This window comes from Psammomys obesus, unplaced genomic scaffold (assembly GCF_907164565.1).
Source record: "Psammomys obesus unplaced genomic scaffold, mPsaObe1.curated_primary_1811, whole genome shotgun sequence".
NCBI lineage: Eukaryota > Metazoa > Chordata > Mammalia > Rodentia > Muridae > Psammomys > Psammomys obesus.
The window spans coordinates 2,826,863-2,851,013 of NW_026587032.1; the positions used below are offsets into that span (position 1 = coordinate 2,826,863).

A 24,151-nucleotide genomic window follows, 5' to 3' on the forward strand; every position below is an offset into this window, starting at 1 on the left:
GCTGCAATTATAGGTGTGAGCTACTTTACCCTGCTAAACACTTACTTGATATACAGTTCCTGACAATAATACAAGATCAGTCTGTAAGAATCAGAAAACCAGCTTTTATGTGCTGGTTGGCTGCTACCAGTTGAGAAAGCTGTAGAATTGACCCACCTTTCTCTTAATAATCACTCTTTTCTTTATTCTTTGTAAGAATAATTCTTTTAAAAGCTCCTGGCCAAAAGTAATATTCTGTAGGCATTGGTTTTGATGTCTGTATTCTAGGAATTAGATTGTTATGTACTTTATTTAATTTGTTTAGCTTAGCATAGACTCTAACGGCGAAAATGTTCCAGTGAGTGTGGTAGAGTTTCTAAACTCGATCGGGCTAACTAGTGCTTCTTTGCTAAAGAACTGAGGAGATCTGACCATTAGTGGGGTCAAGAATCTTTCTCTTTAAAAAGTCGTGGCCTTTATGTCTCAGAAAATAGCACCTACAGAGATAAATTAAGAACAAGTAACATACTAGCCAGTGTTGGCACATGACTGTGATCCCAGCACTCAGGGAGGCAGAGGCAGGCAGATCTCTGTGAGTTCATGGCCAGCCTGGTCTACAAAGTGAGTCCAGGACAGCCAAGGCTACACAGAAAAACCTTGTCTCGAAAAAACAAAAGAGACAGAGAGAGACAGAGGTGGGGGGGGAGGGGAGGAGAGATCAGTAAGTTACAGTCTCGGAAAAGTATTCCATTTCTGAAACTTATCTGGAGAAATCAAAACTTCTAATGAAATTGGCTTTCTCAACAAGGTGTAGGGGCTTGAGAAATAGAAACAAATATTGGTTGAGTATTTATCCTGATTAGTTAGCTGAATCTGCTTTTCCTAAGACTTTCCTGTTCTGACCCATAATTTCATATCCTTAGCCATATTCTTTAATATTAATGGATTGATCCTCCTTGGGGGTGTTATTTATTCTATATGATGGTCTAGTATGTTTTAAATAACTAATCAGACATTTTTTTACTTTTTTTAAAGTAAATATTCTGTATCTACAGATTTGAAAATCTGTAGACAGCAAAAAAAGATTAGGAGCAACAATCCCAGGGAACCACTGGTTTTTAACATCGTTTGTTTCAGTCAGGGCCATCTGGCCATATTTCCTCAGATCGTGAAGTCTAGATCTCTCCTTTCTTCCTGTCACTTATAAAAATCAGGTCTCATTTTGTAGTCCAGGCTGACCTCAGACTTTGATTCAGCTGGGCCTTCAGTCTTAATTTTACCTTTACTTTCTAAAAGCTATCACTTAAACCTATTTTTATTAAACTCTTAGATGTTAAGTTCTATACCTTAGTTCAGAGTACCCACCTCATATGTTTCTGAAAATGTGTACTTTTCAGATAAACCAGAGATGATAAAATTTAAATAACTATTTTGTTCCTTCAACCTTGCATATCCATCTGCAGTAATTTTTATTTGTAGGTAATTTTTCCTTGACCTCATTAAATATATTCTGCAGTTCACCAGGGACCTTCCTGCTTAGGATGCTCTGTTTTAACTTTTCCAGAGCATTCATTTGCCAGTTTCTCTAGCTACATTTAAGTCTTTTTCTATTTTTTCCCTTAATTTAGAAATTTAAACCTTAAATATGTTTGCTTACCCTTTATATGTATTTCTGCACATGTCATATCTGCATATCTTTGTCTTTTAAGGAAAAAAACCTCAAAATTTTACCTCTTCTTGCTGTTCAGGGTGACCATAAGTCTTGGTTCAAGATAATACCAGTTTCTTCCTGAGTATATAGATTATGCTTTAATTCAGAACCATGCAGTTTAAATGGTTAGTTCTATCAACCATAGTTCTTATGTCATTATTTCACAGGGAATCTGCTTAGAATCTTAAATACTTGCTGCCCTTCTTCTCAGCCTTTTCGGTTTGATGTTACTTTGTCTATCCCCTCTTTCCACTGACAGCTGTGTAGCAAGAGAACCAAGGCCACTGAATGGCCGAATTAGTCTTTATAAAGTTTGTCCTTCCTGGAACATTTAGCTTTGTGCTCTGCTACTTTCCTCATCTTCCTTGACTTGTGTAAGAATTATGCTGTGAGGTTGTTTTTTCTTCTCTAGTGGTCTGTTTGTACTGGTCTTCCTCCTCACTTCTTTCTTAGCACATTGACTATTATGCTTTCATCTCTTCTCCTATCCTCATATTTTCACTATTTTTCTAATTTAGTCTCTAGTATTCATTTTTTCAGCTGTGTTCTTGTAGTTTTCTGCTCCAAGTTCAAGGTATTCTTTTTCGTTTCTCCCATTTATGTGTCAAAATCCTTTACTTTGTTTCTGCCTTGAATGATTCAAATTCAGGCAGTCTGAGAGTTTTCTAGAAAAAGAAAAATCACTTGAGCAGTTTGTGGCCAGTCATATTCTCATAATTGTCAGTTGTGTGTAGGCTTACAGCATTGCTCAAAAGTCTTACTGTTCCTAATCAACATAATTTCTTCTCAGTAAGTACCATGCTCTATTTTACTCTCCTCTTTCCAGTCTAAAGCAGTAGTTACTACTTTTTGTTCTGAACTTGATATGAGGCAAAAGGTGAGAAGCCAGTTCTTAGGTAATTTTTTAAACCGTAGTCACTCCACCACTTCCTCAAAGGCTTGCGATTTCCTCTCCACTCCAAACTGTATCACAGTGTAAACATGTCCACATATTTCCTTTCTTAGTAACAAAATAATGATCACTCTTAATTTTCAACTACTTTCTTTTTTTGACAGTTGACTCTTTTTTTTCTTTGGTCCTGTGAAATCTGACATCTGTTCTCTTTACTCCTTGTAATTTTCCTTGTCATGATCTTCAATGTTTCCAAAGCTGGTGAATGCTTTTTAGTTACTGCCATTATACTCCTTCCTTAGAACATTTTTGTTGGTTCAGTGAAACCACTTCTTGATTTTCAACCTATGCTGGTCATAGTTTTATTAGTACCTTCCCGTGTAATGCAAGACAGCATTGTTTTAAGGGTAGATGGCTACTTCAGCTTGATGTGTAGGGTCAGACTTCCATCAGTTTTCAACAGAGACATTACTCTTAAGTTGTGATTCTTAATGCACAAATAAAGGTCCACAGAACAAATGCATTATGCTTTTTTTCCCCCAAATATATGTTGTGAGGTGAAAAATGTACTTCAGCACTGTCTTGATGAGATAGTTATTGCCCTGATCCCCTGGTTTGTCCTTTCCTGGTGTACTTTCAAGTTCCCTTGCTCTTTGAGGTAACCACTCTCCAAATTGTCAGCTTCCTTCCATTTCTCTTCCATTTCTCCCTCCCCTTCATTTACTGAGTATACTGAGAGAAGGTCGCAGATTGGGCAGTGACTAGAGTACTGCTTGCTTTTCTTTCTTTTTCTACAATTTTAAATCTTAAGTATATATTCTTAGACTGAATCTTGCCCGGTTTTAACTTTTATTTAAATGAAAATACATTACCTTTTTTGTGTGCCTGTTTTACTCACAATATATTCCTGTTTTGACCTACAGCAAAACTCTATTTTTATACTGTGTGTTGAAATGTGTTAAAATGAGTTAACCTATGTCATCTCTCCATGAGACCAACATAAATTTTATTAGTAATTTGTGCTTATATAGTAAGTTAACCCTTTATATAAATGACTGTATCTTATATGTTAATAGAAGCCAATTGTTTTTAAATTTTTTTCCTATTTTTACTTTTAATCTAAAAATCCTACCTATGTAAATTTCTGGCTCTATTAGATAAGATTTTAGTTATAAGAATATATGTGGAGTATTTATTAAAGTAACTCAAATAGATCCTTTTTTTTTTTTTTTTTAATCCAAGTTGGCCCTTGCCAGAATTTGACCCAAGCCAGATTCGACTGATCGTATATCAAGACTGTGAAAGACGAGGGAGAAATGTGTTGTTTGACTCCAGTGTTAAGAGAAAAAATGAGGACACGTCAGTATCGGTGAGCATCATTGTTCATTTGTTTGAAATTTAATCTTGGATAATTTAATAATTTAAGAAGGAATTAGTATAATTTTAATATGGTAACTTTGTTAGTATAAAACATCTTCAGCCTGTTTAAAATTCAGAGTCCTAATTTTGAGGGTTTTTTTTCCTTTTATTGAAAATAAACTTTTTTCCTCATATATCTTGATTACAGTTTCCCTCTTCTAATCCTTCCAGTTCCTCTTCACCTCTCCCACCATCCAGATCCACCCCTTTCTGTCTCTCACTAGAATAGAACAAGCTTCTAATAGATAGCTATAAATAATTATAAGATTAAAAAAAAACCCAACACATCGAAATAGGACAAAACAAAAGGAAGAAAAAGAACCCAAGGAAAGGCACAAGAAACAGATACAGATGCAGAGACCCACTTGTCTCATATAAATGATCCCATAAAAACATTAACCTGGAAGCTGTAACATATACGCAAAGGTCAGAGAGACAGAGAGAGAATATATATACATATATAATAAAACAAGATAGAAAAAATTTAAGCCCTTGATATGACATTATGAGAAAGGAACCTCCAGAGATGGCACTGAGTTCATTTTTCTGTTAGGTATTTTCTACTGGGTGTGTGGCCTGTCCTTAAGATAGACTTTTTCCTCAGTGAGATTCTCCCTAAGAAGAGTGAATTTTCATTGGCAAGTAGTTATCCTTTTGAGGTAGTTTCTGGATTAGGTTGTGTCACTTCGTTCAGCTTACACCTGTGCAGACCCATGTAGGCCCTGTGCACACTGTCTCAGTCTCTGAGTTCACATGTGTACTGGTGCTGTTGATTTAGTGTGCTTTGTTTTCTTGGTGTCATTTATCACCTCTGGCTTTTACACTTTCCACCTCCTCTTCTGCAGGGTTCCCTGAGCCCTGATGGGGACATCCATTTGTGGCTTAAAGTTCCAAGGTCTCTCACTCTCTGCATAATGTCTGGCTCTGGCTCTCAGTGTTTGTTTCCTTCTACTGCAAGAGGAAGTTTCTCTCATGATGGCTGAGCAAGGCACCAATCTATGAGTATAGCAAAATATAATTCTGACTTGGTTTATTGCTGCATTCTTATAGAACAGTAGTATTTGGTTTTATTCTAGGTCACTGGGCTATCTTATCTAATCTCAGGTTTTTGGTCACCCAAGCAGTTTTGGGTATGGATAGTGTGAAAACCTACTATAGTAGAAGCTTCCTAAAATATGTACATATATAAATGGGGGAGACAGAGTCCTAACTGGACATCTCTTGTCACCCGTTGAAGCTTTCAGTACTAGAATGGGTTACATCTCATTGAATTATTGGCCAAAAGGGTTCCACAGGAACCCCCAAATGACCCAGGCTGCTGTCATGAAACAAGCAAACAAACAAACAAACAAAATCTATATATGTGTATATATATGTGTTGCTCTCCACAAACTGATGGCAAGGCCCCATTGCTGAAGATAACACCTACATAACTCACTGAACATATGGGCTAGTGCCTACATAGAGCCTTCACCCTGTGACTTCGTGCTAGTGTCTTTAGTACAACAAGGTATCCTGTATGCTAATATAGAACAGGAGAAATGTAAACACTAACCCTGCTACAAATCCTTTGATCTACAGTGGTGTCCTGTCTGCATGATAAGCTAGAGCAATGGTGGCACAAAGCTTGTGACAGTAACCAACAAATATCTTACTTGTTGAGCCACACTCCATGAGTTGTTTTTTTTTTTTTTTTAAAGACACTTGTGTTACTTGTCATCAGTCTAGCAAGAAACTGTTTTGTTTGATATTTATTCCTTTAATCAGTGGTTCTCAACCTATGTGTCACAACCCCTGAGGGGAGGGCAGTTGTCAAACATCCTTTAACATGGTTGCCTAAGGTTATTGGAAAACACGTATTTATATTATAATTCATAACTAGCAAAATTACAGGTATGAAGCAGCAATGAAAATAATTTTATGGTTGGAGGTCACCATAACCTGAGGAACTGTATTAAAGGTTCGCAGCATAAGGAAGGTTGAGAATCACTGCCTTATAAGATGGTGTTGTTAAACATGACCTAGGAACTACATTGTGCGATCAGGGAATGTGAGACCTGAAGAAGGGAAAGTATTTATCTGATGGTATAAAGCAAATTAAGTCTGCAGTCTTGATAACATACTTTCCCCTACTCAAAAGTGGGGGCAAGAGCAAGTATCTCTTCTGTAAATCTGCAGCACCATATTTTAAAATACATTGTTACTAGTTTGGCAGCAATAAGATACTTACTTGGTTGTTCAAGAGAGCCTAGTGTTGGCTACTGCCATTACATTGTAAGACATAGAAAAAGATGTGCCCTGGGCTTAGAATGGGTTTCTCCCTCTTCATATGTTGCCAGTTGGACTTTTTATTGCAAAATGTTTAGTTTTAATTTTAATTTTTTTGAGAATTTGGTTCATTTTAGATTTTTTTGTCTTCTGAAAAAACTTAAATATATCTGTCTAGGACTGTTTTACAAGTGTCTTTAGCATCTACTACAATAGCAAATAATAGACATTCATTTATTTTTTGATTGCTTGGTTTTACAGAAATTATTTTACTCTTAATTTAATTAAGAAGTTTTAGCCTCCTGGAGATTGTGCTTTGCTTAGATTGTTTATATCTTCTCTCACACTTTGTAATCTGATGAAAAAGAGCAAGTTACCCAAGAGTTTATAAAATACTAAGTAAAACACTAGGAGATTAGCAGTTTGTGCCCTCTGGGTTTCCACAATTAGATTTCCTATGAGGGCAGGTAGATATTGAACAAATAAGTATACACATAATTCTTAATTGTGAAAGTGTTGTGAAGAAAGCTTATAGAATACTTAGTAAGATACAAACAGGAAGGAACCAAGTTTCCGTCAATTTGTGTGACATCCTTTAAAGAAGCCTTACTGAGAAAGTATAATAGAAACTGCAGTGTGAAGAAATAGCAGTACCAGCTGATGAAAAGTCTGTAGCATGATTTGGGAGCTTGATAAATTACGGAATTAAAAGAACCCCACCTTGGCTGGAATGATAGCAAATAATATGCAAAGTAGCTGGAGACAAAGGTGGGCAGAGATGAGGCAGGGGCCATAGTATAATATTCATGGCTTTATGGGCTTCTGGGTTAGGTGTTTGAATTATATCCTAACTATAGAGGGAAATCAATAAAGATATCAAACTTGAATTTTAAAATATCCCTTGTCTGCTTTATGAAGAGTGGTTGGATATGGTGATGGGGAAAATAAAATGTTTGCTAAATCTACCATTTTAGTTTGAATACCTAAGTTAGATACCTTAAAGACAGAATTGGAGATGATCAAGACCTTTGTAATCTAATAGCTATAAATATGATTATGAGCACTTCTTTGTATTTAGGCTATCATAAAGCTCAACAAAAGTTTCTAAAGTGGTCAGACTAAATTAATTAACAGTACTCTCGCTTTTTTTTTAGTCCAACATTTAGTGAGGTTTTTTTTTGTGTGTGTGTGTCTAGAAATGTTCTACATTACAGTGTCAGACACATTTATCTTGATTAATATTGTTCATTGTGAGTTTATTCTGCAGGCTTGTTTTGTTTCTTTTTTACCTTAATTTTCTCTGTATTTCTTCATTTATGCTCTTTTCAGATCCTCTTTCCTCCTGCCCATCTGCTCATATGTTTTCTTCTGACCGTTTTTCTTCGCTTGAATGTGTTCATAATCATCACACAACATCAGAAAAATTTAATTTGTGACATTTTATTTTATTGTGTGTGGAAGTCTGAGGACAGCTTTTAGCAACACGTACTTAATACCAACTGAGCCAGTTTGTTTGACCCTAATGAAATTGTATTTAACTTTCTCTGTCTGTGTCTTTGTTCAGCCTGAATAACAAAATGCTACAGACTAGAAGGCCAAGATGAAGTGCTTCCATCATTTTTGTTTTATGACCTGATGAGTTTCATTAGGGTTACTATAAAAACATGCATGAGAGATTTTAGGAGCCTATGCAATTTACCAGCAGCTATACTACTGAAAAAAAAAAAAAGAAAAGAAAAGAAAGTCTATCCCTCCACCAGACACCATTGAGTGCCTGTAGATCTTCAAGGAAGGGTAAGGCCTTATAGGTCCCTTTCCAGCCTATGACAAGATGTTGCCAGGCTTAGTCTTGTGCAGATAATTAGAACTACAGTGAGTTTAAGAATGCTATGATCATATCCTGTTCAGAAGATAGTGTTTCTGTCACATTTTACCCTCCCCCCCAACCTTTAGCTTTTATATTATTTCCACCCTTTCTTCTACAATGCTCCCAGAGTCTTAGAGGGGATGACATAGACATTCCATATATGGTAGAGCATTTAACAGCCACTTATTCTCAGTACTTTCACCAATTAAGAATTTCTGCATTAATTGCTGCCCACTGCAAAAAGATGCTTTATATTTTCCCCTGAGAACAGGGTTTCTCTGTGTAGCCCTGGCTGTCTTGGAACTCATTCTGTAAATCAGGGTGGGCCCAAACTCTGGGGTTGCCTCCTGAGTGCTGGGATTAAAGGTGTGCACTAAACAGCTGGCTTGTAAAGCTACTTTCTGCACTAAGCTGAGAGCATCACTACTTTGTGGGCATAAGCACAAATGTTTAAAAAGTGGTTTGATGATATGTTCATTTAGCAAACAAAAGTAGTAGGTGTCCAGCTAGAGCCAGACCTACTAGGGCATGGGCTTTTGACCAGGTTTATAGTACTAACCATGAATTCCCTTCTGTAGAACAGGCTTCAAATCTAATCAGAAAGCAGTTGGTTATCCCTGTAACCTTTATGTCACTGTTGTACCAGTAAGTACAGATTGCCCAGCAGGTCAGTATTACAGCATTCAGGGTTCATTGCTTAGTAATACTACTTTCCTCCACAGTGGCCTGCACAACACCTTCAGCAATATGAAAACTAGCCATCAGGGAGGAAGTTTTCAGGTCAATTTCAGATTGATTTTTCTGTATTTTGCAACAAAGTATGTTATGTCTTCAGTAATAAGGTCTTAATGGTATAAGAAGGCTGGCAACCAAGAACAGTGGCAATAGCTTTTATTGTTTTGGAGGCCTCTAAATTTTCCTGGAATTTTTATGTAATAAAAATAAGATTTTAAATTAACCTGTTAATATTTTTGTTAATATTAATTTTATTAATAAAATATTATATTTATTCTATTTTATTTTGTTCTCCTGTTGAACTCACAGAAACACTTATAAGTTCATATGTGTAGCTGCCCTGCTCAGTCTAGAAAAAAAAATGTTTCTTTGTAGACATCCGTTCCTCTGGCTTTTATTATTTTCCACCTCTCAAATGCAGTGATCACTGAACCTTAGGAAGTGTATATTTGTTCCTTTTAAAGCTAAGCTTTCTCTTACTTTCTGCATCTTGGTCAGTTGTGGATCACTGTGTTACTCATCATCTATTGTAAATAGAAGTTTCTCAGGTAAGGGTTGGGAGGTGTGTTGATGTGTTGTTACAGTGATACATCATTAAGATTCAGTTTAATTGTATGTTCGTATAGCACCATAGTAGTAGTTGCTTCTCCCAAGAGTCTATGACCTGTTGAGCCACAGGTTTTTGACTTGATGATGATGCCAGGTATGGTTTTATCTTGTGGAGTAAGACTTTAATCTAAGCAGAAAGTAATTGGTTACTCCCATGATGTTCATGACACTATTGCACTAGTGTGCATGCCTTTTTAGACCAGTCATTCTTGTCATGTGCAGGAGTCAGAGCTGGGAGTGATTGATGATTACTTTTCTCCTTTAGTAGCCTGCATGGCACTTTCAAGTACTAAAAACCAGCTAATAGGGCTGAAAATTTCAGGTCTGTATCAGCTTGGTTTCACTATGTTCTATGACTTTGGATGCAATGTTTTCAGCAATAGGATCTTACTGTGAAGTTCTGGAATGTAATCAAGACCAGTGGTAGTAGCCTATAGTGTTTGGAGATCTATGGAACCTCATTGGAAATAACTCCAAAAAGAGAAACACATTCCTGCCAATGACCTTTTTTTTTTTTTTTTTTAAGCTTCTGGTGTCTGGTAGAGACATTGTTGCCTTGTTACAGCATAGCTCTATTGTGTGTGTAGTTTGGGAAGCTTCTACAATAGTAGGTTAACACATGTCTTATTTTTTTTAAAGACCTTTAGTGTTACTTATTCCTCCCCAGACTCTCTCTTCTTACCCTCCACTTCCTGACACCAGTTTAACCCTTTCTGTTCCATCATTCACTTTAAACTGTTTTTGCCAGTGTATTCTATCTCCCTTTCCTTGACAGGGGTACTGTCATTAAATAACTTTTTCCAGAATTGTAACACAGAAACCACCGGAAGGGTCCTGTGGCCCCTTACAAATTTCCTGACCTTTATGGATATTCCAAATGAAGATTCATAGCTAACATCCACAAAGGAGAGAAAAAAATGATGTTTGTCTTTCTGGGTTTGGGTTACCTAACTCAGAATGATTTGTTTCCAGCTCCATCCATTTTTCTGGTACATATACTAAACAAAATAAATCCAGGATATATATATATATAATCTGTACTTATGTATCTATATGCACACACGTTCTTTTTTTTAATTGTCAAGATAGGGTTTCTTGATCATTGCAGTTGAGAAGTGGCTTTGGCTGTCCTGGACTCACTTTGTAGACCAGATTGGCCTCGAACTCAGAAATCTTCCTGCCTCTGCCTCTGCAAGTGCTGTGATTACACATGCACCAGTGCGTCCAGCCACACATACTTTTAAGCTCTGTCCATTTAGAGAATGTAGGGACAATGAGAATCCAAAATAGTGAGCATATCTAACATCTAAATGATTTTTTTTCTAAGTTCTTTTATTCACTGAAGTGAGCCAGATGTTCTTAAAGAAATCACTTGTCTGTGGTCAGGGACAAGAAGAGGAAGTGGGCTTGGGATTTTTCTCTTGGTGGGGGCAGCTTGAGATGGTTGAGACAGAGTATAGCACTTAAATACTTTAGTTGACTGATGAAAGGATGCTTTGTAGTATGAGGTAAGTAAAGCTGACTGAACTTTGTAATTATGTAACGATTTAGGAGCTGTTAAAACTCTGGAGGAAGTTATTTAATGTCTCTGCTTTAGGGTTTTTATTTGCAAAGTAAAATATTTTAATAATTACCCTTCATGCTAAATATTAAAGAAAATGTACATGAGGACTTGTAGTTTTTTGTTTTTCAAGACAGTCTTTCTCTGTGTAGTCCCGCTGTCCTTGAACTCACTCTGTAGACCAGGCTGGCCTCAAATTCAGGAAATCCCACTGCCTCTGCCTCTGCCTCCCAAATGCTGATTTTAAAGGCATGTGCCACCACTGCCCAGCTGTTTTCGTAATTTGGTTGATATCCCTGGGGGCTTGCTATTTTCTGAAGGGAATGGAGGAGGGGTGGATCTGGGGTGAGGGGAGTCGGGGGTGGCCTGGGAAGAGTGCAGAGAGGGGAAACTGCAGTCAGGTTGTAATGTATGAGAGAATAAAGAAAAAAAAAAAAAAGACAAGGATGATAATACTAAATGGTATTAACAAACATTAAAATAAAGTAATATAAAAATATACAGTGTATTCCTTGATTTCAGTTATGTTAGTTTGCTACTTATAACTAGATACCAGGAACTTCGTTAATTCTCTAGAATATTATAATTAGAAGTTCTGTAAGTATCATTATGGTTTCTTTTCTCATTCCACAGATAAAGAACTAAAATGTAAAGACCTCAAACAACATTTCCATAGGATTTGAACTCATCATATCCACTCAAAAGTTTTAAAGGCCTTTTTCCTTTTACTTGAAACATTTGATTGCAGATGGCAAGGAAGTTATTCGTACCTTGTTGTAAAGTGCCTTTTGTGATGCAACTGTATAATATTACTCTTCAGAAAATTGCAGTTTCACTCTGATTGCTTCTTCTGAAAATCTTAAGTCTTGTACATGGAAAAATGAGCATACTTAAAACTGATAAAGCATTGAAGTTTTAGTAGTGTTACAGGCCTAGTGGGTTGGTAGTTGCTTACAACTTTAGTAGTTGTAAGCAATGAAAGCTCCAGGGTTCAATTGTGGATGGAGAAGAGAGGAAAAGGAATAAAGTAAAAGAAATGAGTCCTGGGGCTGGAAAGATGATTCCATAGTTGAAAGTGAGTCTTTCATCTAGTACTCCTTGACAGCACAGTCATCTAAATTTGTGTATTATTTATCTTTTCTTTACATGAATGAATTTAGTTTAGAAGATTAAACATGAGACTGGGTTTTGTAGCCCGGTAGTTGAATACATGCCTACTGTGTACATGTCCCTGAGCTCAGGTGCAGATACAAATATATGTACCTATAGTAAAATACAAGTCTACCTTGGATTTCTTCCTCCTCACAGACTACATAAGGTTAATTTTTTCATAACAGTGATGTTTGTTAACTTGTAGAATGTTATTTGTTATATTTAATTGAATTAGACATTTAACACTTTCTCACCTTTAATTTCTAATATAAGATAATGAGGTAGACTCCTAAATAAAAATCCTTTGACATTCTCAATAATTTATAAAAGTATAAAGAAGTTTTAAAATTAAATAATTTGAAAATCATTATAGATTAGTAAGTCACAATTAATATTGTTTTGCCCATATAATAAAGAAAATTTCTATGTATGGATAATGTTGGTGAGAAAAAATATACTCCAAATAGTACAGGAGGAAATAGAAAAAAATATAATAGCGTATAAAAGTTACATTATTTTTAGTTATGCAGTGGCTACAGGGACAGAAAAGGCTGTTGTCTACCCAAGACTGATGTTAGCTGCTGTGTGGGTGCTGAGAATTGAATGCAGGTCTTCTGGACGAGCAGCAAGTGCTCTTAATCACTGAGCCATCTCTTTAGCCTTTTCCAAGTTTTAAAAATGTGTAAGTTTATATATGCTAAATATATTGTACTATAAATGGATGTATCTTCTGTGTTTCAGAAGCTATGTAATGATGCTCAAGTCAAGGTCTTTGGGAAATGCTGCCAGCTGAAGCCAGGAGGAGATAGTTCTTCCTCTTTAGATAGCTCTATCACTTTATCTTCTGATGTAAAAGACCAGTGTCCCAAGTACCAGGTAAGACCACTGATTTATTCACTTGCAAGTCATTTTAATAATTTCCCTAGGGACGAAGGTTATAATACTAACTAAATCGTACTTTCCTGAGGCCTACATTGTAGCTGTAGAGATGCATAAACTCACCAAACAAGTAAGTTTTGGGTTCGGGGGTTGTTTTTTTATTTGTTTTTTGTTTGTTTGGCTGGCTGGTTTGTTGGTTGGCTTTTTGAGACAGGGTTTCTCTGGGCCTTGGCTGTTTTGGACTCCCTTTGTAGACCAGGCTGGCCTCAAACTCACAGAGATCCACTTTGCCTCTGCCTCCCTGAGTACTGGATTACAGGCATGCACCACTGTGCCTGGCTCTAAACCAGTAAGTTTTAGGAATTTTGAGAACCTTAGGTGGGGAAATACAGCAGTCTATGGTATTGGTAGTAGATATTTTCTCTATTTTTATCTTAACTCATATGATTGAGTACCCAGAATAATTTTTTGTATATTTTATTATTAATAAAATTAAAATACCAATACGGTTTTGCCATAGTAAGAAATTAAAATGTAGTTACAAGAATTAAATTCACATTTTTGTTTTTCATTAGTAACTGGAATTTTTTTAGGATATAAGATGAAATTATTACATAGGAACTTGTATATAAACTTACTACATGAAATAAGATCAACTTAGTTTCATACTAAGTTCCTATCATCTACTGTGATTTTTTTGTCCTTCAAAGCTTATGCAAATCAAACATACTTTGTATTTAGTAGTGCTAAAATAGAATCTTGGTCATTCTGTAAGTAGAGATGACAGCATTTGGGTGGAAATTTATTCTTGTACATCATCAATCAGGAAGTCTATGTAAAAGGATTCTGAAGTTACTAAAATCTGCACGTTAGGAGGTAGTTCGCAGTTGTACTTTGCCTTTCTCTTGTTTTTCCTTCACCTTAGGCACAATACCTTAACAAATGCCTAACAGTACTATGCCATATAGCACCTGATAACTTAGAAATTTTGTATAATTTGAGAGGTTTCCTAATTTGTTAAGTTGTATAAAATTACCTTTTCCATATGTATTATTTGATTAAAAATAAACATTAAAAAACTGACCAAAAATGGCTCAGAGGTTAAGAACACTGGCTATTCATCCAAGGGTCCTGAGTTCAATTCCCAGCAATCACATGGTGTCTCACAACCATCTATAATGAGAATTGGTGTCCCTTTCTGGCCTGCCGGCACACATGCAGACACAACATTGTGTAAGCAATAAATAAATAAATCAGAAGAAAGATCCAATTCTTTAAAAAAAAAAAAAAAAACTGACCAAGATTGTAGAGATCCAAAGGATAGTAATTGATTATAATCTCATTTTGTATCAGAATCCAACTAAATACACCTTTTAAAATCAAAGCATTTAGTGATTCTTGATATGCTGGATAAAATACTATTTCTAGTAACTAGAACATCAATTTTGGATTCTTTCCCAAGAGTGAGTGTATGCAATGAGTGTAGACCCTTTAAAAAGGCAGCAATGATAGCAGCACTTTGTTTAATTTTATGATCTTTATTATGGATTGTTTCACATGAGATCTATAACAGTATCAGCCCATTTGGTATATGTTATAGTAGACAAAGAATTTTAATAGTTATATGATTTTACTAGATTGTCTCTACGGAATGCTTATTTTATGCAATTGTTTAATAAAATAAACACTGAGAAAGATGACTTCAATGATTCTAACTGTAAATGAGGATTAGTTATAGACTATGAATTATTTTCTTCACATGACCAGTCTGAAGTCATGTAATATATGGGATTTGTTAGTTTGAAGGTGTCCTTAGAAAAAGTCCAAGCTCCCCTTATTTTTCAGCTTCATCAGATATGATGTGTTTTGTGGCCCAACAAATAGTAGCTCCATTTCTAGTGATTTGTATTGGATTTTTATTGACCAGTTTTTAAAAGTACTTGTGAGCGGGTAGTGAAAATTGCTACTCCAAAATTGCTACTATTAGGCCAATCTTATATCAGTGAGTGAGAAATGGCATTCCTTTCAATTGGGCACACTGATGTCTAGGAACAAACTGGGCTTCAAAAATTAAGTAGACAGGGCTGATAAAATGTCTTAGCAGATACAGGTACTTGCTGCTTAACCTGAATTCCCTCCCTAGGACCCACATTTAGAAGATTGAGTCTCAAATGTCCTGTGACCTCTACTTTGGTGACCTAGCATGTTGTATCCACATACAACCATAAACACATATAAGTAATTAAAAACAATGATATTTTTAAAGACAGGGTCTTTATAGCCTGGAATTTACTACATAGACCATATGGGCTCAAACTTGCAGAGATGGTCCTGAGTGCTATAATTAATGGCATGCATCACCAGCTAAATTTTTTAAAAATTAAGTAGAGAGGACTTTGTAGTTAGTGATGTTTGCCATGGTACAGAAATACTAACTAAGTGGATTTTTTTTTTTATTTTTTAAGAGAGTTTATAATTCTGGTTATGACAATTAAGGAATAATATTGAGTTCTTTGAAGAAAAAATAAATTTCTAATATTTGAAGTAAATCTTTTATCCTCCTCAGTGCTGGGATCAAAGGCTACCACACCTACCTTAAGTTTTTCTTAGCTAAACTTTTAATATACAATACTTTGTTTGTTCTTGACTATAGATGTGATGTTGTGAAGCAGATCTCAAGAGTTTGTTTCAATTTCTTGATTGAAGCTTAATGCCCATTGATTAGCAACTTTTCATTTTCCCTTTGCCTAGGTCTTGGTTACTACCAATTCTGTTCTTTGATTCCATGAATTTGGCTTTCTTGGATGCCTCATATAAGTGGAAGTGTATGCAGTGCTTATCTTTCTATGATTACTTTGTTTCATTTAACATGCTGCCCTTAAGATTCATCTATGCAGGCCTGGACAGATGTCTTAGGTGTCAAGAACACTTACTTGCTGCTCTCCCAGAGGACCCAGGTTTAATACCTAGCACTCAGATGTTAGCTTACAACCATCTGTAACTCCAGTCACATGGAATTTGTTGCCCTATTGTGGGCTCCAAGGGTACCAGGCATTCATGTAGTGTATAGATGTACATGCAGACAAAACACACTTAAAATGATAATAACTTTAAAAGTTTTTTAAAAAAGATTTATTTATCTAGTGCGTACTCCAAAATGTCTGTCAGGTTAAAATATATTTCACTGTATGTATATATACACCCAGCATTTTCCTTATCCATTTTTTCTTTAAGCACCTTGAGTTGGTTTTATACGTGCTATAAGAGTCTGGTTTTATTTTTTGTATATGCATATCCAGCATTCCCAGCAGACTTCCTTAGTAAGGAAAGAAGGTTGAAGATCAGTTGACTGTATTGAGGTGGATTTATTTATGGATCTCTGGTCCCACTCCATTGATCTGTTTGTCTTTTTATTGGTACTGTGCTATTTTGATTACTATAGATTTGTAATTTATTTTGAAATCTGAATGTGTGATAACCAGTTTTATTGTTTTCTTTCAAAGTAATTTGGCTATTTGTGATTTTTTAAAAAAATATTATTTTGGAATGTTTTCCAGTGTTTATAAGCAAGTATCCAGTCTATAGATTACAAGTACATCCTTTATAAATTGCTTCATATTTGTATGCTTCTTTGCCATAATAGAAGTAGTAAAAATTATACTGTCTATTCTGCCCTTGTTACCTACTGGAGAAATGTTGTGTATATGTGTAAGACATGGTTCACACATTGACTTGGGACTAAGATGGCTTAGTAGGTAAAAGCACTGGTCACCAAGTTTCACAGAGGACATGTGGTGGAGTATAGGAGAGGACCAACTCCTGCAAGTTGTCCTCTGACCTCCACTCACAGGCAGTGTGCATACCCACCCACATACACTCACACAAAGCACGTTAGTAATTGTTTAAAAAACTATTTTAAATTTAAATTATTTTTATTAGCGAAATCCTCGAAATTTCCAGAATGCTGCTCAGTAACTGGTATGACTTGATGAAATATGTTATTTTTTTTAAAAAAGATTTATTTTTATGTTCCTGAGTGTTTTGCTAACATTTATGTATGTGCACTACACACATTCAAAAGATTTCCTGAAACTGAATTTACAGGTGGTTGTGAGCTTCCATGTGGGTTCTGGTAACCTAAGCTAGATCTTTTGCAAGAGCAGGAAGTGGTGCTGGGCAGTGGTGGCACATGCTTTTAATCCAGCACTCAGAAGGCGGAGGCAAGCAGGTCTCTGTGAGTTGGAGGACAGCCTGGTCTATAGAGCTAGTTCTAGGACAGACTGGGCTATGCAAAGAAGCCCTGTCTCAAAACAAAAACAAAAAAAGAGCAGCAAGTTGTCTTTACAGAGTAATTTTTCTAGTCCTGAAGTATGGTATTTTTATGTAATCAAATACTGTGCAACCCCTTCCTTCTTTACTTCCTTCCTCATTTCCTCCCTTCCTTAAATGGATCAATCTCCCCAAGTACCCAGGTTGAATTCAAACTTGGGCTATTCCTGCTTTGGTCCTCCCATTGTTAGAATTATAGGTATTATAATACCTTACCAGTATCTGTACAGCTTTATAAATGAGTGAAATTTCTGTTTAATGATACGTTGGGTTTAATATAAGAAACTAAATGATGAAGAACGGATTGCAAAACAGTTTGTATAATACAGAATTAAAGTTATTAGAAAAACTGTAACATAGGTTTGTATTATAAATAAAGTTAGTATTTGAAATCATTATAAGGATTTTAATTCTTTGATTTCATTTATGTTTTTAATTTTTAATTCAGGGTTCTCGGTGCTCTTCTGATGCCAATATGCTTGGAGAGATGATGTTTGGCTCAGTTGCAATGAGCTACAAAGGATCCACTTTAAAAATTCATCAGATTCGGTGAGGGAGTTCAGTTCTTCTTGTGTTGTACTTGTTTTAGATGGTCAGGTTTTTTGAAGATGAGAGGATTTCTAGATTTTACTCAGATTGAGCGTGTTAGATCCCAGCTTATAATATACATGGTTTTAGTTCCATTGTGATGTCATGAAATCTCTGTAACTTAACAAAATTTTATTTACAATAAATCAAAAGTCGTCTTGTCATCTTATTTTAGTTTTAATCTCTTTTTAACGTTCTGTTTTCTTTCATAGCTCTCCCCCACAGCTCATGCTTAGCAAAGTTTTCACTGCACGGACTGGCAGCAGTATCTGTGGAAGTCTCAATACGTAAGTGCTTATGGATGCAGGGGGAGATTGATAATTAAGGTATACAAGTATACATTTAAATTTTATAAATGTTTATAAGTTTTAAATGTCTTAAGATTATAGCACAAATTCAAGTCTATATTTTACCCAAGTCTTAAAGTTTATGGAGGCTTGATTACATGCCTTTTCTGAATATTTTAAAATATAGATGATTTCTTTTTTTCTTTTTTTTTTTTTTTTTAGTGTTCCAGGTGTGTCTAGAAGCAAAATGTTGAATGACTTTCCATCATAGGCTCCTGTGCTGTTTTTCAGTGTTACTGTTCTGTGCTGAATTACCATTCATGTTTTTACATTCTTCAGCTTGCATAGCCCTGCAGACTGGAGTGGCCTTAGGAAGCCATATCACCATTAAACTCAGAGTCATCCCCCACCGTCCACTTATATAATAAGCTAAAAGTTGGTCTGGCTTAGACTAGAATAACAAAGTAGAGTATGCTGTGGCGATAGTAAGCTATGTACTGGAACCCTAGTAAACAAGAGGTACTGAGTTAGAGTTTATGGTTAGGTCAGTAGAATTTTGTAGGTGCCAAATCAGAGCACTGACGAGCTTGAATCCTGGAGTAATCCAAAGTCTAAGTGAGTATCTACTCTAGAGAAATTCTTTGAGTCTTAAAAGACTGTTTTGAGAGGTTTTATTATAGAGGTTTCTACTATCTAGCTCATTTACCTTTCTTTTAGAAAGAAAGGGAAAGGTAAATGTTTTTCAAAATATTGTGAATACTTTAAAAAATGATGTTGCCAAAATGCCAACTTTTTCAATTTAATACTAAAGTAGAAATGAAAAATTACTCTGGTGTTTTTATTCTAAATTTTAACTATAATTCCAAAAATTTATGGAAAAGATATTTCAGACTGAAAGTACAGTAATTGTATTTTTGTTATTCTCAAAGAGAGTGAAAAAAATAATATATATTTTATGTGTGATTTTTGACTGTTGTTCCTGCTGCTCTTCTCCCCTTCTTCTGTTCCCTTCCTCATCTGCAATTGCTCCTTGACCATTCCAAACTCCAGATGTTTAGAAAATATTTTTAGTCCAAAATACGAGGGAAACCTTGTCTGTGATGATTATCAGTGTCAATAATTTATTTCTAAAAGACTCATATGGTAAAATTTCTGTTTTTTGAGTGGTATATTATACTGTCATTATAGTGTTAAAGGAGCCTTAAGCAACATATTAAATGAGTAAACATGAACTTCTTCTGTGAAACTTTATTTATAAAAGGTACAGCAGTTGGATGTAGTCTTCAGATACAGCTTACTAACCAATGGCTTATGTGATTACATAGTTATCATAGTTTATACTTATAGTCCTAATAGTAATAGCTTTAATTTTAAAGGGGTTTAATTTTTTAGCTAATATATAAAATAATAGGTTTCATTACATTTTGTTCATATTCAACCTCTGTTAATCCTCCCCATTCCCAATAGTCCCCTTTACATCAAATATTTCAAAAAGTTTACATTTAAAATTTCATTGGGATGTGTGAAGAATTACCATTTAAAACATAAAATGTATTTGGGATTTGTTTTTTTTTTCCTTTGTAGACTGCAAGACAGTCTTGAATTCATCAATCAGGACAGCAATACTTTAAAGGCTGATAGCAGCACTGTTATTAATGGTCTGCTGGGAAATATAGGTAAGTAGTTTATTTTGAGTTTATAAAGTTAAAAAATGTTAACAGTATAACAGGTTTTGAAGTCACTTCTTAATGTAGATTTGTCTAATAAGAGAGCTTCTAATGGTGTAAATAGAAAGGTTGATTAAATTTCACATGTGAAATGTTTTTTGAAAACTTTTAATTATAATGGAATATTCATTTTTGTATCTGAAAAAAATTTGTCTTCATTTTTTTTGTTTTTAAGTTTGATGTATTTATGATAGGCTTTGTCATTGATGTTGAAAGCCATTACCAGCTCTCTGAAATATTTTAGCTGGGAAGACTATCCCTAATCTCTTCTCTAACCTAAAGTCATTTTAAGATGGTGCTCATTTTTATGAATTGTGGTTCATATGAGCAGATACTCAAATGATTATTCTCAAGTTTATTAGAAGAATAGCTTAATTTAGTTAATTATGGTTCACAATGTATAATGCATTTTAAAATGACATAGTATTTCTGCAATTTGTCTAGAAAACACAACTAAATTGCTGCTTGATCGTATTTCTGATACATGACATCAGAGAGTGGATAGCAGCCCTTACTTAGTAAAAACTTGTATTTAGATGATTACTTTTTTCCTCTGAGATAGATTTCATTGTGTAGTTCAGGCTGCCCTGGCACTTACTAAAGCCATAGTAAATTTGGTGTTTTCAGTTTATGTTTGTTCAAGTGAGATGTGTCTAAGCATCTGCTGTGGGTTAGTCTTAGCGTTAGGCCTGTTTTATACCATACTGACTGATAACTCACAGTCCTGCTTGAGCCTCCCATGTTCAGGGATTACAAATGTGTGACAACATGCTTGGCTGTTGTTAATTTTTGTAAATATTCATTAATTATATGTATTAGTGGAAAATACTTTTTTTTTCCTTTCTACTTGAATGGCATAACATGGTGCTCAATAAATACTGTTTTGTTTTTTTTTTTTTTTTTAGTTTGTTTATTAAAATGAGATGCTATTATATTAAGCATCTTAGTGTCAGGCCTATTTTATAGTGTAGGTCAGCTTATAGAAATGTTCTTTCAGATTCACTTGATTTTAATCACCGATTTAAATGAAATAACTGCAACAAAGCATACTTTAATCCCAGCCCTTGGGAGGCAGAGGCGGGGGGGGGTGTCTTTGAGTTCAAGGGTCTTTGGTTTATAGATTGAGTTGTAGGACAGGTAAGGCTACACAGAGAGAAAAAAAAAAAAAAACTTGTCTCAAAAAACCAAGAAGGTGGGGGAGGAAGACAAAAACTGTACCAAAGAAAGGCCCTTTAATTTTTTTCATTATTTTACAACTCCAAGGGATTATTGAAAGTGGTTCATTTTAATAGTATAAATGAATTGATAGTTCTAAAATTAAATTATACTATACAAGCTGGATGTTTCTCATCCTTCTGTTCAAATATAAAGGAGAAATTTAATCCATTTAAAGATAAAGGGTTTAAATAATGCGTAGCTTGTATTCCATACTCTATGAATTAAGGATAGTTGAGACCCATTTCTGGCTTTGTTTATGTTTCCAATTGTCTAATCAAGTAATTTTTAAACATCTGTAATATGACAAGTACTCTGGGAGACCCTCAGGAGACAGTGGTAAGCTAACAGAGTTTCTCTCTCCGTGGATTCGTAGTTAGCTTTAGATAAATAGTACAACCACAGTATGCTATAGTGGATACAAGATTAAAATTTTATTTCTGTGATTAAAATATAAGCATGAACTCCATCTTGAAGAATTGTGGACAGCTTCCTTGGGAACAGAATACCTAAACCTGAAGAATTATTTATATAGTTCATGGATAGAACTACCTTGGAAAAAGCAGTAGTATGTACCAGACCAAAGGCCACACCATCATAAATCATGTAAATAAGCTGATGTGAGTAGAGCATACCAGTACATTGTAGGAAATGAAAAGAAAGAATTGAGGGTAATGTGTATTGGAGGAAGAAAAGGAAAGAGAGAATTTTGTGAATAAAACAGTCTCAAAAATAAACAGAAAAAAATGAAGAAGGAAGAACTGATCAAGAGCAAGATGGCAAAGGGCACTGTAGGCCACAGCAAGAAATTCACATTCATGCTTTATGTAGTCAGAGATACCAGTGAGGATATGATAGTTTCTTCACTTGTTTTTTAAAGCAAGTGCCTTGACAGGATTAACCATGCAAAAACTTAATTACTGGAAATGACTGTGAGAAAGAAAATGAGGGAGTTGGGAAAAGCCAAAAGAACCGTAGACTGTGATGCATGCCTGACTCTAAGTAAAGGAGAATATCGAAGACTAAGTTATCAGTGCCCCAACTGATTTATGAGTTTATGAGTAAGACCTAGTTGCAGAAATGTTCCGTGTCTCCCCAGAATAGGCCTAGATTTTGTGTCCTCTGTAATTGATCACTGGCTGAGAGCATGTTATGGGTAATATCTAGCCTTGCACAGATGTGCAGTAGGTTTTTTGGAAATCTTTTAGATATAAATTCAGAGCGTCAACAGAAAGTCATTTAATATCCAACAACATAATTAGATCTGATTTTTATGTGCAAAAGAATGTGTATTAGGAATGTGTCTTGGTAACCAGTTGGGATTAAAATATGTCAAGAAAATTTTACCACCTGTAGGTAAGTCATTGGAAAATGGAAGACCTCAATGACCTCCTGAAGGGTCTTAGGGACCTCCAGGTGTCCTTCATCTACATTTTGAAAACTGAACAACTATATGAATAGATGTATATTGAGGAAACATGAAAGAGATTTGATTACATGTATGTATTTCTGGAAAAAAGGAAGCCATTGAGAGAATGAAATTAAAGATAGCTATGATAATTGAGAGAGAGGCTTTTGAGGGACAATGTTGGGTTGGAACCCTAGCTGATTTAGAATTAGCTTAGGAAGATAAGGAGAAACTTCGTAAAATTCTTGAAAAAGTTACTAGCATCATAAGGTCTGGATGTTACCTATTTTCTTTTAGGCAGGAAGTAGGCAAAGATAGGTAAGAATTTGAGTACTTTCAGAGGTGGGGTAATAAGAAAAGGACAGTTTCAGTCTGGAAGCTCTGTGTGTATCTACATCTATGCCCATGTATACAGTCAAGTGTAAGGAAATGTAGGGGAGGAAGGAGTTTAAAGACGTTAAATTTTGAAATAGCTAGGAAATGTTGAAGAAAGAGCTGACCATTGAGAAATGGGAGAGTTGTTCTTATAATTACAGAAATTTCTATTGCAGAAAAGAAATGGGGTCAGCAATTTGAGATATACAGATGCTATTTAAAGCATAAAGTTACCTGTCTGAGGCATACAGCTCCTACATAACTTCTTAGACCAGTGCTTCTCAACCTGCTGGTCACTACTTCTTTGGGGGTCGGATGACCCTTTCACACGTCATATATCAGATATCTTGCAATCATATTTACATTTTGAGTCATAACAGTAGCAAAAATACAGTTTATGAAGTAGCAATGAAAGTAATTTAATGGTTGGGGGTTACCACAACATGAGTAGCTGTATTAAAGTGTTACAGCATTAGGAAGGTTGAGAACCACTGACTTAGACTCTCACAATTGAATATACATAATAAATAACTCAGATGATTGATTTCAGGATGTAAGCCTCCCTTTCCTCCCAACTTGTTTTGGAGAGAGGGTCTCTCTGTGTAGCCCTGGTTGGCCTGGAACTCTCTATGTAGACCAGGCTGGCTCCGAATTCATAGAGATCTGCTTGCTAGGATTAAAGGTGTGTGCTACTACTCCTGGCCTTTATGTTCTTTTGGGGGTTATTCAGAATGCTGTGTTTTTGTTTTTGTTTTTGTTTGTTTGTTTGTTTGTTTTTTACTACGGCACTAAAACATCAATTTCTTCTGTTACTTAGTAGAATAGTACAGCAATTGTTGTGCTTATTTGTCAGTAAAATTCCTTGATATGTTTACTATGTTCTTGTGCTAAGTGCAGTAACATTGTCTTCTTACTGCATTTGTGGGAGAACATTGGAGTCTTAAAAACTGACTTTTGTCTGGCAGTAGTGTTATACGCCTTTAATCCCAGCACTTGGGAGGCAGGGGCTGAGGCAGAGGCAGGCAGATCTCTGTGATTTCAAGGCCAGCCTGGTCTGCAGAGTATGTCCCAGCCAAGGCTATACAGAGAAACCCTCCCTCAAAATAGATAGATAGATAGATAGATAGATAGATAGATAGATAGATAGATA

The 24,151-nt window shown here is 35.4% G+C and overlaps 1 protein-coding gene across 3 annotated transcripts in view; it reads left to right on the forward strand.

Moving 5' to 3' along the window:
• Positions 1-24,151, forward strand: part of Fnip1 (folliculin interacting protein 1) — a 79,534-nt gene that overhangs the window by 26,204 nt on the left and 29,179 nt on the right. For 2 of the 3 annotated variants that reach the window (XM_055602813.1, XM_055602814.1), the window contains exons 2-6: positions 3,825-3,951; positions 12,935-13,069; positions 17,850-17,950; positions 18,202-18,276; positions 19,861-19,952. In XM_055602813.1, coding sequence (XP_055458788.1) covers positions 3,825-3,951; positions 12,935-13,069; positions 17,850-17,950; positions 18,202-18,276; positions 19,861-19,952 — 530 coding nt within the window. Of the gene's footprint in view, positions 1-3,824; positions 3,952-12,934; positions 13,070-17,849; positions 17,951-18,201; positions 18,277-19,860; positions 19,953-24,151 lie in introns of those variants that run through there. The other variant, XM_055602815.1, reaches the window with a different exon arrangement.